Genomic DNA, 18,956 nt, shown 5'->3' with positions numbered 1-18,956 from the left:
ACTTACTGACGATTCGACCTGAGATAGCACGCTGCCCGACCCCGGGTCGCCTGAGGGCACGTATTACACTGCCTGAGGTTGACCCCGTAGAAAACGGGAAGAGGGTAAACTATACAAAAAGTTGGTCGATTAGGGAGTTACCAGTAACTCCTAAGAAGGTAGTTCTAGGGAAGTAACCGTGTTGGAACAACTATGATGCTTTTTACAAAACGAACTACAGTGGCTGTACGCATCCACACAATCACGCACACAGAAAAAGAGAGAACATATTTGCATGATTAATAATAATGAGTATAAAAAAGCTATATGAAAACTATGATATCCTGTAACATACTGGTGCTGATGTAATATTCAACAGGAATACATTTAAAATATACTGCATCAAGAAATTTTATACAGTAAAAAATACGCCATTCGTATGTGTGCGGGACATTCAGATCAGCAGCACAGCTGATCACAAGCACAAGCAAAAGTAAAAATAAAGTTGGTAATTGTCGATTGCTAATATGTTTCCAAAATAGAAAAATAGAATACAATAATGCTTTATTAGAGCATATATCCTATGAAACAAGAAAATTAAATAATGATATACAGTAAGAAAATGTTGATAAAATATGACTTGGATGATTGCCGAATCATAATGCACCTTAATAAATCAATGGAAACTTAATTTTTTAGTACGACATATCTCAGTCGTAAGTCAACGACTACCTCTACTGGCGCCCTATGCCGAAAAATATAAACAATTCTATGCTATACATATCTAGAACTAACAACTACGACAAACTCGGTTAACATAAAAATGGAGTTAATTAAAAAAAAGGAGAAAAAGAAACTTTTAAAGCTAAACTCTTCCTATGCTGTCTTGAAAAACCAAAAGTAAATGGGATCATACAGCATGTAGCAAAACTCTTAAGTAAACAACAATTGGAGACGAATAAATTGGTACATTTATTACATCAATTCTATCGCTAAGACTAATAAATAACAAAATTTGAAGTTAATCCACTGTTTTTAACTCAAAGTTGAGGACACCCAAATGATTTGGTGCTAAGAGTATGCAGAAAATTATATCAGCCTGCTTGTTCAACAACAGATAAAAGTTGTAGTTAAGCGCAAAAAAAAGCGCCAGGTAGCTTTGTCTCCAATGTCCAACGTATTTCACCATAGAATGAATCCGTGGATTTTCCTTGCACTCACTACATCTGTGATAAGCCAGATGCACTGGCCCTAGAGCAAAAAAGATGATATTTCTTTATTTTCTTGTCGTATTGCATTCCCTGTTCTAGCCTCCCAGAGACAAACCAGCACATTAAAGCCATAAATGCAGATGTTAGGTCAACATTCCATAGAAAAACATAACAGCAGAGAATATCCTATAATAATTGCCACGCTTGTATTCAGAAAAAGTCTATTAAATGGGTGCCCTGATAATACAGATTTCTTCCATTCAGATAAAAATCTTATGAATAAAAACATAATAGAAAAAAAATATTTATTATTGTATACTTATACTACATTTTTACAATACTGTATATCATACCACTGTAACCTTAAATGCTTAAATAAGGAACTACTAACTTTTCTTACACGTACAGTATACTTGATATTCACACTAATCAAATTAGTTCTACAGTATCAAACTTTAATATGATAATTGTGATACTGTATGTATTTTTTTTTTCGATTTATACCATACTAACAAAACAAATACATCAGCAATACCCATGTTGCCTTTCAACACGATCCAAATATTTTAAAGTTGATATCTGCATTTCAAGAATCTGAGACACTAGTTAAAATAGAAATGACGTCAATGGACATATACCATCCTAAAATGTCTCAAAGATTGGTCAGCAAACTTTTTTGTTACGGGAAATCACTAACAAAACAAATACATTAAATTATATATATATATATAAAAAATTAAAACTGCATTCAAAGTACAATAAAATTCTACATTTTGTATAATGTCTGAAATTATGCTACTAATAAGAGCATTAAAAATATTATGAATGAAGACGTCTATTAGCCTGCCACTACAATAAGTGGTCATAATCCTTTGATCCCTTCATGTTATTTCCTCACATAGATATAATTTTCACTGTTAAACTAAGCTCAAAATTATTTGTAGTTTTTATTATATTAGAAATTATTTTTAATCAATGTGTCCAAGTCTAGTAGAAATATAAATTTGAAAACAGATTCAAAGTGATATTAAACAACAATACTGTACAGCATGTTAATGATCATCAATTATATTAGTATGTATATATAATACAGCATATATGAATTATACAAGTCATTATATAATACATGTATTAATTTTATTAAGATCGAATACAGTCTAGCAAATAATGCCTTACCATTATTACCACCTAGTCAATAAAAATGTTAATTGGTCAGGTGAACAACATTGCTAATAAGGCTTGAACATTGTTCACTTAGTGTAACCGAACAGTAGCTAAAGGCAGAGCACATTTGCTGGCTTATCGCAGATGAACGGAAAAAAACCTTATATTCAATATTAACCATCTACTTAATTGTAAATCAAAGGTAAAATCTGAGGCAAACTTAACTCATTAGCACTTCAAGATGAATACTGAGAACTTTATCAATCATATATCTAACCATATTTTGATGCCACTGTTAAATTTTAGAAGTAAAGTTGAGCAGAATTTAATAGTATACTACAATAAATCTTGCATACAATTCTGATTATAATTAATGATCTTTGAAATGACAAGCATTTATCTTGACATATGACGTTGCATGAAATCTACTCTTGTCCTTTAACATTTCTTTCCTGCATAAAAACATTTTTTTCCAATCTTACTAACATTGATAGCTGTTAAGACAAACTATTGATATTAACTATAAAAAACTAATGCTATGACAAAATTTTAATTTGTGCATAAGACAAACACAAGCAAAAATACAGTATGAAAATTATCACACAAAAATTCATACTAAAGAATGTTACTTTACAATTCATTACTTTTTCCAAACATCATGCTGCATACTTCTTGGAACTGCAAAGATTTACTTTTTGCATCTGTTTATCAATGCAGGTAAGAGGAATTTTTTAAGAGGAAATTTGTGCATTTTCAGTTGGGTTATGTTCTTAATGGTGGCAACGTGTTGTCATCCTGTTAAAACTAATCAATATGAACGTCCTAACATCTAGTCAGTTTACTACCACTACGGCAAAAGTAAGGGTTTAGACTTTTATGTTTGAATATAACGCATGCTTTATTTAAATAAGATGTTGCCCTTTCTTGAAATTAAAAAGCCAATGTTTAGGTCCTTGATAATCATAGGGAACCCATCCTTCAAAAGCATTTTTTAATAAATAAATGACTGATTATTTTGAATTTTGTCAAAAGCTTTTTATGACAATTACTAATTTATTTCTCAAGGCTTGATGACCTTTAGCTTCCACAAGAAAAGTGTTTATAAACTGAATGATAAAATATAACTTTAACTTACAAAATTAAACATATTTCATCTTAATATCAGATGAATGAATTCATAATGCAAACAAGAAAAACTTGAATGTGCCAGATACTAAATAAAATAAGGAAATTTGAATAGAAGCAAAAACATCTTAATTGTATGTTAGAGAAAATCTAACACAACATGCAGTAAGCATTAAAATTTTGAAAAACATTTTAGCTCCAAGGTTAAGATCCCAGACCCTAGATGGATAAAGTACACCCATCCAACAAAATATTTTACTTCATTTTTGAAGAGAGCAATTATTAAGCATTGGCACCTATAATCCATTTCTTTTAGCGATGCATATTTGCACCGACTCGCGGCGGTGCCCTTTTACCTCGGAAAAGTTTCCTGATCGCTGATTGGTTAGAATTATCTCGTCCAACCAATTAGCGATCCGGAAACTTTTCTGAGATAAAAGGGCACCGCTGCGAGTCGGTGAAAATATGCATCGCTAAAAGAAATGGACTATAGATAATATGAGCAAAATATAATTCTTTAAAAGCATTCCAGAAGCAAAAGATCAATATAAAATGCTAAACACAATAACATTCTCAATGTCGCATTTAAATTCGGGAAAATTTCGTTAGAATTAACCCAATTCAGGGTCTCTACATTATAATGTACAGCAGTTTTGCTCAGCGGCACAATGGTTAGAATTTCTCAGAAATATTTTACCCAAATAAATACAAGTAATTAAAAAAATATTTAATCAAAATTTTGATACTTACCTGCAAGTCACAGCTAACATTCACAAAAATATAAGCTGCTTGATCCTAATAAAAATTATCACTTCTACACCCCTCCTCTCCTAGGACAAACCAGTGCAATTTCATACTCATTCTGAATGACACTGAATGAAAAAATAATGATGGTAAAATGATCTATAGAAAATAAACTCGAATATTTAAATTTAGGTATTTGGCTTCTTTCAGTAATTTACATAAGTAAATTAAGTATCAAAAGACAAAGAAGTCTCCAATATCAACATGTTTCTTGCATTATGATGAGCTACGATAAAAATAAAATACAAAGAATAGCTATGATTATGTAATCATACATGAAGGCACTCCACATGGATCATCTGTAAGTCTGTGGTAGTGCTCTGCTTTAAGTATATTTAAGGTTTCATAAAGAATCATGTTTCATGATGAAACTCATATGCTTGTTTGTAAATCTACTGTAAATTTAAAACCCTGCAATGTACTATTCCAATAGGCAAAATCATTTTTTTGTGTTTTAGATTACTTTATGAAATACATATATCACTTGTATTTGTGTGTAAGTGATATGTTAAATTAGAGTAATAGACAACTCAAAGAAAATGTACCATAGCATGAAATTTATTGTGTTACTAAGATTAACACAAGCAAAACTTAAAAATACCTTCCTTTCTTGCTGGAAAAATATACACTTTACTTATCCCATGACACATTCAAATTCAACTCTAGATGCTAATTGAGGCACCAGTTCTTATATAAAAAAAAATTCAAGAAAAGAAAGATATGTGAATCACGGAAAATCCTTGCTTATATACCCTTAATTTTTTCTACTTATTTGTAAAAGCAGGAATAAATGATATATAAGAAAATATTCTTAAAAATAAATTCCATTCCCAATTGTAATATTTCATTCATGCATGTTATTTTGATGTTTTAATGTATAAATTCTAAAAATTTGAATAAACTAATTGTCCAAATAAACCAAAACCATTATATCATGAAAAATAAATCTAACTAATAAAAAAATAATCTCCAGGAATATAGGCGTTAAATCAGAACTGAATGTGCTTCACCCGCAAATGATTTAACTTCCTTGAGGAATCTAGATGGGTTAATACTAAGGAAACCATTACTGCTGACACTAGTAACTAAGAAGGCATCTATCTTAATTAATGAACTCATGTAATCTTAATCCATTTCAGGGGGGAAGTATGATTCATGTGATTCCTATTTAAAACTCCTTATAAAATGTATTGCTCCTAACTCAACATTTCACTTTGCTCCAAACTGAGATAACCGAGGCACCAAAACTGTCTTTAGCTATATCCTTGATAAAATCTTTACAATTTCTTAAAATCAACTACAAAGCTTTATAGTAATTCAAATAGCGATAAACAAAATATTAAAAAAAATACAGAAAGTTCAAGCTTCAATCATAATCCAACTAGAAGGAATGAAGCATATAGACATGAATCGATTCATTTTAATCCTAATAAAATTGTACACAGTGAAGTACATTTCGTTGACACTTTGTTTCAAATTCATGTAAAAGTTCATCAATATCATTGTCTAAATCTTCTGTAGTGGAGAGCTGAAAGAAAAGAAAATCCAGATTATTTCCATTTCAACACTAAATTTCCCAAAAGTTTTTTTAATTGCTAATTGAGTAACTACTGCTACATCAGGGTTACTTTGACAAATATATCTAAAGATTAAAGTGCAAAACTTAATTGAAAGTCTTCATTATGTGCAGGATGTCTACTTACTATATAATTTACAACACAATCTTTTTAGTCAAAAAGTAAAAATACAGTAGATAAACTGTAAATGGAATCTTTATATTAATATTGGTTATTTCAATATTCACCTGCAGTTCACCTTGCTTATTCCTTAAGGCTCATTCATATCGACGTCTCATTAAAAATCAAAGTTCCCATTCTCTAATACAGTATTCCGATTACATCACCCCACTAGAATACTACTAAGCATATATGGTGCTGGATTCAAGGTAAATTGCTCAAAAACAAAATGCTTGAAATCAATTGCTCAAAAAATTATTTCTCGAACTATCAATACCCCGAAAGACATATTGCTCGAAAGCTGGTATTCATTCTTTAAACTATTTGAAATCCAATTCACATTCTATAAACATCATTGCTAGATACCTTTATCTTAGCTGTTAATGATTTTACTTTATAAATCTTCTTATTTTTAGTTCAATAAAAATACTTCAGCGATGTAGAAAGCAAAAAAAGGAAAAGTGTGAGGTGTGAGTGTACCTGGAAGCAAAAGAAAATACTGTGACTGCGTGCAAAATCTAGCTATGACGACACGGGAAGTGTTGAAGAATATTTAAGAAGAGTTGCTTACAATATTACACATTGATACAGTAGCGAATAAATGTTTTTTATTTTCCTTTTCAATTGTAGAGACAGATAAATTTATAAATCTTATTAGCGAATACAGGAAATGTATTTTGCTTTTACTTTTTAATTGTAAAAACATAGATTTATGAATTTTAGTTTATTTATATAACCAAAAATTGCTTTTATTTTCATACAATCTGACTTTTTTTCTCCAGTTCAACTGCTCGAAAACAAAATGCTCCAAGTCATTTGCTTTCGATCCATCTGACTTTCAAAGAATTAATAGTTCGAGTAATTGATTTTGAGGGTTTTGTTTTCGAGCAATTTACCGAACACTGTGGTGCTGTATGGAAATTCAAGTAAGCGTGGGTACATTTCAGTAAAAAAAAATCACTTCAAATTTAAAAATCTTTTAACCCTTTTACCCCTGGGCTATTTGGAAATTTCCAACCCTTAACCCCCAGGTGGTTATTTTTTTCCCAGCACATTTTGCAGTTTATTTTTTTTAAATTACTCTAACAGCCTTAGTTTTTGTCATAGAGAGGTCAGGTTGGTCTCATTCTCTTGGAAAATGCCTGAATTTTCTAAAAAAAAATTATCAAAAATACGAAAAAAACATTTTTATAGCATTTTCTTGCAAGAACGTACCGGTACGTCCATGGGGGTAAAGGGATGGCTTTTGTGAAACGTACCAGTACATCCTTTGGGGGTAAAAGGGTTATCTTTATTATTCAGTGGAGAGGCAAGGTCAGGGGAGGATGAAGTGAACTGCAGGCAAGTACAGTACAGTATTGCAATTACGAATTTGATCATAAAATTTCCATTTATTTTAATGAAGCTCACCTTTGCTTCACCTGGTTAAATGCCGCATTCTGAAGGTTGGGGGTTAAGTGAGGGATAGAGGTTAAACAAACGAGCAAACTAACCTAAAACACGATTTAACTCGCCTGAGAAGACTCGCCCTAAATTTTGAGTTTCCCATGGATTTCCTAACATAAGCGAGAGAACCACTCCCATCCTCTCACAATAAGACATTATTCTAGATTAAGGAAACTTAATAAACAATTTCCATGAGGGCTGACAATATAGATTTTAAGGCATAACCAATAACAAAGTATCCTATATATACATCCAAATACCCTTTTAAACTATATCACCTGGAGCTACCATAGAACCTACTACCCTATCTTTATATATAGCAGATTTTCTTTAATAGGAGTATGCTTTCAGCATGGCTGGAACTTGGCTGTTAAAATTTATAACAAGGTGTTGGTATTTATTGGTGGGTGGATGGGGAATTGGTAGGAAAAATACATATTACTTTAAAAATTTGTGATTTGTTCCTACATAAATGACAGCCCTCATCCTTTAATAGGAGACTTATCCTTAGGAGGGAGGAAGCCTCTGTAACCAACTAGCTGGTTTACTTTCCCGGTAAAATGACAAAGCACTTTGGTCTTGTATAGGAGCAAAATTGGTGATTCCTGTTAACTTCCTAACAATTTGGACATGAATATCAAGCACATGTCAGACTAGATAACTTTCATGGCTCCACCTGCCAAAAATGACCAGTCCAGCACTACAACCCACCTCAGTGGATCCCAATCAACTACCAAAGTTCAAGCTTACTGCCACTGGACAAGCTCCTTCATATACAGCAGTAGCAGCCATTGCAGCTACTAATCCAGCACTAAAGGTCACAGACAAATCAAACCTCAGGGGCGACATAATTATCACCCTGAATGATCAAGCGAGTGCCAACCTTCTCCAGAGGGAAGCCTCCCTGACCTTCCTGGATCCCGCAAAGAAACTTGGGAAAGCAGTAGTCTGCAAGTACCCGTGAAGATGCCACTTGATTTCCTGGCAAGTTTCAGCAACATTACCACAGCTGAACACTGCAAGGGCAACAGGAACATGACCACACAGAAAGTCACCTGCACATTCATCGGCCCTATTCCAACTACCCTGGACCTTTGAATATGGGGGACCTTTCCCATAGAAGACTTCTCACCAGATCCAATGAGGTGCTACAACTGTCAGTGTTTTGGCCAGCCTCAAAGAAGACTGTAGGCGCCCAGCCATCTGTGGTGTCTGCAGCCAGCAGCACCCCATACAAACGTGTATTGATACACACAAGAGAGAAAAACCTTCCTGAAGTGCTCCAGCTGTGCCCTTCCCCATCATGATTGGAATATGAAGTGTCCTGAATTTCTGTATAGGATAGGGGCATTGACCGCTCCATCAATCACTACCACTGGACCACTGGGGGGGGGGGCCTCATAATCTTTACAGTCCCAGAAGTTGACATGGACTGCTTCTGAGACATGTTTTATGGGTATATATAAGGTCAGTTCCCATTTACCCTCATTCACTTTAATTATAAAGGCTATTGAAGTTATGAAGGTTACCCGTATTTTCATGACGAGTCGTGTAAGGGTGGTTAGCAGGAAAAACTCAAAATTTTCAAGGTCCCTGAGAGTACTTCTTCAGCTCCTCCCATTCATAATCCTTCTCCATCCTCCACTTCTGTTACTCTTCAAGCAGAATCCTTGCCCCTACATAAACTCATTCCCCTAGTTATCCACCTTGTCTCCAAAATTTGTGCCTTGTTAAATATTCCCTCCCTTAATCGAGTCTCTCCTTCCCCCTTTAAGCTTACCTTTCCCTAGAGCAGGAATAAGCCTTTCTGCTTTGAACTGCTTCTGTTCTCTACTAAAAATCCTTCTCTCCTATGCCAGTCTTTTCTACTTTACTCGGACTTGCTGCTATAAAACTTTTACCTACTCCTAAAGCTTTTCCTTTCTTCTGTTCCACTTGGATCCTGTTTTTCTTTTTTGCCTAGCAGCCAGCGTGGCTTTAGGGATGTTCAGCTCACCTACTTTACGGGTATGGGATGGCTGTGCCGCTATAGTCTGGTTGTTGTGGAAAAGAGTTTCATTCCGCAACAGATTCTCATATAAGAAATACTTTGAATCCTGCAGCTGTGCTCCTGGTGCAGAGCAGCTGCTTGTATTACCAGTGCACTCTGTGCGCACTCTTGGGGGACTAGTGCCTTATGCTAAAAGCTCCCGCTCGGCTGTAAATGTTGGGCAATCTGACCAAACGAACAACTAGTATATGGTTAAGAAATAACCTATATCCATGGGGAGGATATGTTGTCTAAATGTTTGGTCATATGAGAATATACGTGCATACAGTTGTCCGTCCTTGATCAAGTGACTCCCATGCATCATCATTCTGTCCAGTAAATGACAGAGACTGCTACACCCAAGGAAGAGAAAGAAAGAAAAGGTAAAAGGCTAGTTGACCTTACCTACAATTCTGGACTTACAAGAGGAAGAAAGATGAGGTAAAAGGAAAATTGATCTTACCTATCACTCTGGACTTTCATTACGACCACCATCCTAGACGAGATGCTTCTTGTCCCTTGGGGGAAGTTAGGTTTGCTACAGTATTTATTGAGCCCCTACTACTAGTTATTATTATTAGCCAAGCTACAACCCTAGTTGGAAAAGAAAGATGCTATAAGCCCAAGGGCAAAAAATAGCCCACGAGGAAAGGAAATAAATAAATGAGGAGAAAAAATTAACAATAAAGTATTTTAAAAACAGTAACATCATCAAAACAGATGTCATACATACTCTATAGAAAGACTTATGTCAGCCTGTTCGACATAAAAAAATTTGCTGCAAGTTTGCACTTTTGAAATTCTACTGATTCAACTACCTGATTAGGAAGATAATTCCACAACCTGGTCACAGCTGGAATAAAACTTCTAGAATACTGTGTAGTATTGAGCCTCACGATGGAGAAGGCCTGACTATTAGAATTAACTGCATGCCTAGTATTACAAACAGGATGGAACCGTCCAGGAAGATCTGAATGTAAAGGATGGTCAGAATTATGAAAAATTTTATGCAACATGCGTATTGAACTAATTCAACGATGGTGCTAAAGATTAATATCTAGATCAGGAAAGAGAAATTTAATAGACCGGAAGTTCCTGTCCAAGAAATTAAGATGAGAATCCTGAGCTGAAGACCAGATAGGAGAACAATACTTGAAGCAAGATAGAATGAAAGAATTGAAACACTTCTCCAGAATAGATTGATCACCAAAAATATTGAAAGACTTTCTCAATAAGCCATTTTTTTTGTGCAACTGAAGACACAGTCCTAATTGTGTCACAGGTAGATTTGTTGTCGAGAATCACACCTAAAATTTTAAGTCATACAAAGTTAAAAAAACATTATCAATGCTGAGATCCGGATATTGAGGAGCCACTGTCTTTGACCTACTTACAGTCATACTTAGGGTTTTGTTAGGATTCAACTTCATGCCCCATATGGGGTCCTTTGACTGGCCAGACAGTACTAAATTGGATCCTTCTCTCTAGTAACGGTTCTTTCCCTTTACCTATCCATACACCAAGTAGTCTGGCCTATTCTTTACAGATTCTCCTCTGTCCTCATACACCTGACAACACTGAGATAACCAAACAATTTTTCTTCTCTCAAGGGGTTAACTACTGCACTGTAATTGTTCAGTGGCTACTTTCTTCTTGGTAAGGGTAGAAGAGACTCTTTAGCTATGGTAAGCAGCTCTTCTAGGAGAAGGACACTCCAAAATCAAACCATTGTTCTCCAGTCTTGGGTAGTGCCATAGCCTCTGTACCATGGTCTTCCACTGTCTTGGGTTAGAGTTCTCTTGCTTGAATTTACACTCAGGCACACTATTCTATGTAATTTCTCTTCCTCTTGTTTTGTTAAAGTATTTATAGTTTATATTGGAAATATTTATTTTTGTTGTTGCTATCCCTAAAATATCTTATTTTTCTTAGTTCTTAGTTTCCTTTCCTCACTAGGCTATTTTCCCTGTTATGGCCTCTGGGCTTATAGCATCCTGCTTTTCCAACTAGGGTTGTAGCTTAGCAATTAATAATAATAATAATAATAATTTGCACCATGCACTAATTTTAGCTAGATCTCTATTTAAAGGATTCAGCAACCCCAGATCTATATTCGGGAGATGGAAGTGATGCAGAGAGTAGCATCATATGAAACAAGCTTGTTTTCTAGGTCAAAGCATGTCATGTGCATATATTGTAGTATGAAAAGTAATGGGCAAGAATACTACCCTGTGGAACACCAGATATCACATTCCTATACTCACTATGGTGCCCATCAACAACAACTCTTTGAGATCTATTACTTAAAAAATGTTATTTTTATTAATAAAATAAATTTTTGAATATACTTACCCGATAATCATGTAGCTGTCAACTCCGTTGCCCGACAGAATTCTATGGAGGGATACGCCAGCTATCACAATACTAGAAGGGGGTGTATTTACCAGCGCCACCTGTGGCCAGGTACTCAAGTACTTCTTGTTGACACCTCCTCAATTATTCCTCGGTCCACTGGTTCTCTATGGGGAGGAAGGGAGGGTCGATTAAATCATGATTATCGGGTAAGTATATTCAAAAATTAATTTTATTAATAAAAATAACATTTTTCAATATTAAACTTACCCGATAATCATGTAGCTGATTCACACCCAGGGGGGTGGGTGAAAACCAGTGTACAAGATTAAAGGATAGCTAAGTATCCCATATTTCATATAATCAGTTATCCACAATAACAATGAAATAATAAGTACCTGGTAAGGAAGTCGACTTGAACCGTTACTCTGCCTTTAATAAGATCGTCTTCCTTACTGAGCGCAGCGTTCCTCTTGGGAGGCTGAATCAACTCAAAGGTGCTAAAGTATACAGGGCTGCAACCCATACTAAAGGACCTCATCACAACCTTTAACCTTGGCGCTTCTCAAGAAAGAATTGACCACCCGCCAAATCAACAAGGATGTGGAAGGCTTCTTAGCCGACCGTACAACCCATAAAAAGTATTCAAGAGAAAGGTTAAAAAGTTATGGGATTATGGGAATGTAGTGGCTGAGCCCTCGCCTACTACTGCATTCGTTGCTACGAATGGACCCAGGGTGTAGCAGTACTCGTAAAGAGACTGGACATCTTTGAGATAGAATGATGCGAACACTGACTTGTTTCTCCAATAGGTTGCATCCATAACACTCTGCAGAGAACGGTTCTGTTTGAAGGCCACTGAAGTAGCCACAGCTCTCACTTCATGTGTCCTTACCTTCAGCAAAGCAAGGTCTTCTTCCTTCAGATGAGAATTTGCTTCTCTAATCAGAAGCCTGATGTAGTAAGAAACTGAGTTCTTAGACATTGGTAGAGAAGGCTTCTTGATAGCACACCATAAGGCTTCTGATTGTCCTCGTAATGGTTTTGACCTTCTTAGATAGTACTTAAGAGCTCTAACTGGGCAAAGTACTCTCTCCAGTTCGTTCCCCACCATGTTGGACAGGCTTGGGATCTCAAACGACTTAGGCCAAGGACGGGAAGGAAGCTCGTTTTTAGCCAAAAAACCGAGCTGCAAGGAACATGTAGCCGTTTCAGATGTGAAACCTATGTTCCTGCTGAAGGCGTGGATCTCACTTACTCTTTTACCTGTTGCTAAGCACACGAGGAAAAGAGTTTTTAATGTGAGGTCCTTAAAAGAGGCTGATTGGAGCGGTTCAAATCCTGATGACATTAGGAACCTTAGGACCACGTCTAGATTCCAGCCTGGAGTGGACAACCGACGTTCCTTTGAGGTCTCAAAAGACCTAAGGAGGTCCTGTAGATCTTTGTTGGAGGAAAGATCCAAGCCTCTGTGGCAGAAAACCGCTGCCAACAAACTTCTGTAACCCTTGATCGTAGGAGCTGATAGGGATCTTACGTTCCTTAGATGTAACAGGAAGTCAGCAATCTGGGTTACATTGGTACTGGTTGAGGAAAACTGCATTGGCCTTGCACCAGCTTCGGAAGACTTCCCATTAAGACTGATAGACTCTGAGAGTGGATGTCGTCCTTGCTCTGGCAATCGCTCTGGCTGCCTCCTTCGAAAAGCCTCTAGCTCTTGAGAGTCTTTCGATAGTCTGAAGGCAGTCAGACGAAGAGCGTGGAGGTTGGGTGTACCTTCTTTACGTGAGGTTGACGCAGAAGGTCCACTCTAGGAGGAAGAGTCCTGGGAACGTCGACCAGCCATTGCAGTACCTCAGTGAACCATTCTCTCGCGGGCCAGAGGGGAGCAACCAACGTCAGCCGTGTCCCTTTGTGAGAGGCGAACTTCTGAAGTACCCTGTTGACAATCTTGAACGGCGGGAATGCATACAGGTTGAGATGGGACCAATCCAGCAGAAAGGCATCCACGCGAACTGCTGCTGGGTCTGGAATCGGAGAACAATACAAGAGGAGCCTCTTGGTCATCGAGGTAGCGAATAGATCTATGGTTGGCTGACCCCACAGGGCCCAAAGTCTGCTGCAAACATTCTTGTGAAGGGTCCACTCTGTGGGGAAGACCTGACCCTTCCGGCTGAGGCGATCTGCCATGACATTCATATCGCCCTGAATGAGCCTCGTTACCAGCGTGAGCTTTCGATCTTTTGACCAAATGAGGAGGTCCCTTGCGATCTCGAACAACTTCCTCGAATGAGTCCCTCCCTGCTTGGAGATGTCAGCCAAGGCTGTGGTGTAGTCGGAGTTCACCTCCACCACCTTGTTAAGCTGGAGGGACTTGAAGTTTATCAAGGCCAAATGAACTGCCAACAACTCCTTGCAATAGATGTGAAGTGTCCTTTGCTCCTGATTCCATGTTCCCGAGCATTCCTGTCCGTCCAGTGTCGCACCCCAGCCCGTGTCCGATGCGTCCGAGAAGAGACGGTGGTCGGAGGTCTGAACAGCCAAAGGTAGACCTTCCTTGAGAAGAATGCTGTTCTTCCACCACGTTAGAGTAGACCTCATCTCTTCGGAAACAGGAACTGAGCCCGTCTCTAGCGTCATGTCCTTTATCCAGTGAGCAGCTAGATGATACTGAAGGGGGCGGAGGTGGAGTCTCCGTAACTCGATGAACAGGGCCAGCGATGAAAGTGTCCCTGTTAGACTCATCCACTGCCTGACTAAGCATCGGTTCCTTCTCAGCATGCTCTGGATGCATTCTAGGGCTTGGAAGATCCTTGGGGCCGACGGACAAGTCCGAAAAGCTCGACTCTGAAGATCCATACCCAAGGAGACAATGGTCTGGGATGGAACGAGCTGAGACTCCTCAAAATTGACCAGGAGGCCCAGTTCCTTGGTCAGATCCATAGTCCATTTGAAAATCTCCAGACAGCGACGACTTGAGGGAGCTCTTAAAAGCCAGTCGTCTGACGGAACCGGACACAAGATCATGATACTGCTGCACAGTCTGTAAACTGTCAATCATGGGCAAGCGAGGAAGTACAGTGACAACCCGAATCTGTCTAGACTGTCTGGGTCGTACAGACAACTCCTTAACGGGTTGCTGAGGTTGCCGCACTGCGTCACAACAAGTCCCTTCTGTTGGTTGTTGAACGTCTTCCCCGTGACACATTGACTCCGTAAACAAAAAATCCTCTAACAAGGACTAAGCTAGGACTGCATGTCATGCAACACAGCTCAAGGTCTATGGGAGCAGGTGTGGTAACAGACGGGATTAGCGGAACCATTACCTTCCCTGTAAGCATGTTATGCTTAAATAAAAGTCCATAAGAGGTTATGCAGCTAAAGGCTCCCTCCAAATGACAGAGTCCTCAAGGGAATATCAGAAGGAGGGAGAAAAGAACTTTCTCATCTACAGGGACCTTATCCTAGAAAAGCTAAGTTCTCTGAGTGAGGGTTCACTGGTGCAAAGCAGCAGACTAGAAGGCAACGTTATGAAACTGCTTGACAGTCTAGTGAGTTGGCAACAACCCAAGATGTGTTGAGAAGCATGCGGTAAGGTATGCAGAGCATGATGTATGCAGAGTATGCTGTATGCAGAGCATGCTGTATGTAGAGCATGTTGTATGCAGAGCATGCTGAATGCAGAGCATGCTGTATGCAGAGCATGTTGTATGCAGAGCATGCTGAATGCAGAGCATGCTGAATGCTGAGCATGTAGTAAGCAGAGCCTGCTGTAAGCAGAGCCTGCTGAAAGGAAAGCAGAGCGTGTGCATGGCGTTTAACATTTCTCAGAAATTCCATGACCAGTGCTAGAGTGCTTTATGCATGCTTGCATGGGGTTTAAACCATGGTATGCTGAACAGCAGAGTCAGAACGAGCTGGAACAACAATAGTGTGGTTTCCTCTTCAAGACTCCGATGAGGGAACACCTGAGGCTCAGTCTGCAAAGGCTGAATAAAAGACAAGCAGAAGGAAGGCGCATGGGTGGAGGAGGCTGACTCCTAGCATGAGTGGTTGAACCCAAGGGTTGCGCTTGCTGAGCGGTTGGCGGAAGCGGAGTAGCAAGTTCCAGTTCCTGTGGTGTGAGCGGAGCGCGATGAGGAAGAGGCTGCGCAGAACAAGGTAAATGTCTCGCAAGCTGAGGCTCCTGAGGCGCAAGGCTAAGGTGTTGTGGTGCTTGCCTTATGGAGGGTTGAGCTCGCTGCAGCAAGAGCTGAGGAAACTGACTCATGGACGGGAGAGGTTGTTGTACCTCAACCGAGTGTTGCATCACTGGTGGAGCAGCAAGTGGAGGCGGAGGAAGAGAGGTATAATCCTCCTGATCCCAATGTAAAGGTTGCCTTAAGAAAGGCGGAGGCTGAACACCACAGGGAACAGCAAACTCAGCACGTGTCTCAACATCGTACGCCTGGCAGGTGGAACTGCTGGCAGGTGGTACTGCGATCAGGCGGAGCGAGTGTAGGTGGAGGGAGTGTAGGCGGAGGCGGAGGAGCAACACTCTCAGCCCGACACTCACGCATCAAGTCCGAAAGCTGTGCTTGCATGGACTGTAGTAGAGTCCACAACATCATACGCCTGGCAGATGGTACTGTGATCAGGTGGAGCGAGTGTAGGAGGAGGGAGTGTAGGCGGAGGCGGAGGAGCAACACTCTCAGCCCGACACTCACTCATCAAGTCCGAAAGCTGTGCTTGCATGGACTGTAGTAGAGTCCACAACATCGTACGCCTGGCAGATGGTACTGTGATCAGGCGGAGCGAGTGTAGGAGGAGGGAGTGTAGGCGGAGGCGGAGGAGCAACACTCTCAGCCCGACACTCACTCATCAAGTCCGAAAGCTGTGCTTGCATGGACTGTAGTAGAGTTCACAACATCGTACGCCTGGCAGATGGTGCTGCGACCAGGCGGAGCAGGTGCAGGCTGGGCGAGCACAGGCGGAGCAGGTGCAGGCTGGGCGAGCACAGGATGAGCGAGAACAGGTGGAGGGAGTGTAGGCGGAGGAGGAGGTGCAACACTCTCAGCCCGCTGATGACTGAGGAGAGTCAGAGCTAACCCAATGACTGCATTCGGGTTGTGAACTTTAACTTCGTACGTCTGGCATAGGTCTGGACTTAACGTTTAAGAAGTCTTGAGACCTGAGACCAGCGTTACTCTGCCTTTATTTTCTCCCCTAATCTCTTCTGCAGACGAGCAAAATAAGGGCTCAATCGTCTGCGGGTGGGAGTGACGGTCTCGGTAAGACACGCCCACAACCACCGAGAATACTTCTGTGCGCCGATCAAGGCCTGCTGAACCCTTATGCCCTTCGACATTGCTTCTCCCCTGGGCTTGGGAGCTTGCAAGAGGTCCCGGACTGGGAGGACGACTGGCGCGCACAAAAGTACCCTCACGCACTAATCACTTATCACTTTGATTTCTGTTTGCACTTATTTCACTGAACTCGAAACTTTAAGTGGTTTGTACCTGAAATACGCAATTCTATCCTTTCTCAAAGTTAGTAATTGCGAAAACAGAATTACAATGTAACAGAAAAATCTAATGAAAGATAATTCAGTGGTTGGAAAGAGACTAAACACTAGATCACTCTAGAAACGTTTAGTTTCTTCCCCTAAAGAGACTAGGGAGAAGAGCAAAAAAAACGATAACGACGTTACTCGTACGCCTGGCAGGCTTGAATGAAACGTTTATCCTCTTTCTCCCTCCGTCTCTATCTCTCTATCTCTCTCTCTCTCTCTCTTGACTTAGAACCTGAGAGAAGAGCCCAATCATATATATCGTTAAAACATATTATTGTTAAAGGAAAAAAACTGAAAAGTTCCTTTATTAGGATCAAAACCATTAAGTTAAGAAAGAATGAACAAAACGCTAGACACGGTTACTCTTACTGCAACGTGAAACCGTGAACATTCTTTCTCTATCGTAACGATAGAGTGCAAGTTGAACGTTCTGAACGTCAACAACTGCAGAGACAAAACAAAACGTTAGTTCAGCTTTGAAAACAGTACGAGACTGTCAAAGAAAATCTTTCAAACTCTGTGGCGGAAATAGCATAATATGTTAACAGGTAAAACCGAAATGACGGGCTCAAAGTTTATTAACTTCGGTAAAAGACCGCCTACTATTAGGAAGGTCGAATATAAACAAATATAAAAATTAATTTTAATGAGTTTATAATAAAAGGAAGTTAATCGAAGAGGCCTATAAGAGGCGGAGAGATATAAAATAAATCTATAACTTTTGTTAAGCAAAATTAAGAAAGAGAGTCTATACTCTCTTAGACACCAACACTTCCGTCTAAGGGAAGGGTCGGCCATTGAAAAGTGAACGAGAGTTCATACTCTCTCGTCACCAAAATTAATCAAATTAATTCCAAAAGCTAACTAAGCTAATATAGAAGTTTCCAGTAAAGCGACAGCCGAAATCAAAGAGAAATACTTCACCAAAGTCGTGAAAATACTCCAAGAACATAAGCGTATCCCAGAACGTCTTGCCGGAAGCACGACAGAGGAATAATTGAGGAGGTGTCAACAAGAAGTACTTGAGTACCTGGCCACAGGTGGCGCTGGTAAATACACCCCCTTCTAGTATTGTGATAGCTGGCGTATCCCTCCATAGAATTCTGTCGGGCAACGGAGTTGACAGCTACATGATTATCGGGTAAGTTTAATATTGAAAATTCAATAATATGTAATGCTAAGAACAACCAACTCACTCTCAACTGTTTGAGTTTGAAAACAAGGGCCTCATGATTAACACGGTCTAAGGCATCACTAAAATCAAGGCCAATCATACAAATTTCCTGACCAGAATCAAGGGATTTCTGTTCAGCATTGGAGATAGTAAAAAGGGCATCACATGCTCCAAAGCCTTTATGAAAATCAAATTGCAAACTAGGGAACAGATGATTACCTTCAGCAAACCTATTAAGATGTTATGCCAGAAGACGTTCAAAAACTTTAGATAATATGGGAGTTATGGAAATTGGGCGGTAATCAGTTGCACTTGGGCTACCACAAGCACATTTACAATGGAGTAACATTACCAATTCTCCAACAAGTACTAAAAGCTCCTCTTC

The 18,956-nt window shown here is 39.1% G+C and overlaps 1 protein-coding gene across 2 annotated transcripts in view; it reads right to left on the bottom strand.

Annotated features, from left to right (window-relative positions):
- Nucleotides 1-1,481: 1,481 nt before the first annotated feature.
- The window catches only part of Ssu72 (Ssu72 CTD phosphatase), a 140,267-nt gene continuing 122,792 nt past the window's right edge, over nt 1,482-18,956 (bottom strand). For both annotated transcript variants that reach the window (XM_068361976.1, XM_068361977.1), the window contains exon 6: nt 1,482-5,811. In XM_068361976.1, coding sequence (XP_068218077.1) covers nt 5,710-5,811 — 102 coding nt within the window. In that variant the 3' untranslated portion in view covers nt 1,482-5,709. The remainder of the gene's footprint in view (nt 5,812-18,956) is intronic.

Source organism: Palaemon carinicauda, chromosome 38 (genome assembly GCF_036898095.1).
Source record: "Palaemon carinicauda isolate YSFRI2023 chromosome 38, ASM3689809v2, whole genome shotgun sequence".
Lineage (NCBI taxonomy): Eukaryota > Metazoa > Arthropoda > Malacostraca > Decapoda > Palaemonidae > Palaemon > Palaemon carinicauda.
The sequence above is the reverse complement of the archived record's forward strand: the minus strand, read 5'-3'. Positions and strand labels throughout refer to the sequence as shown.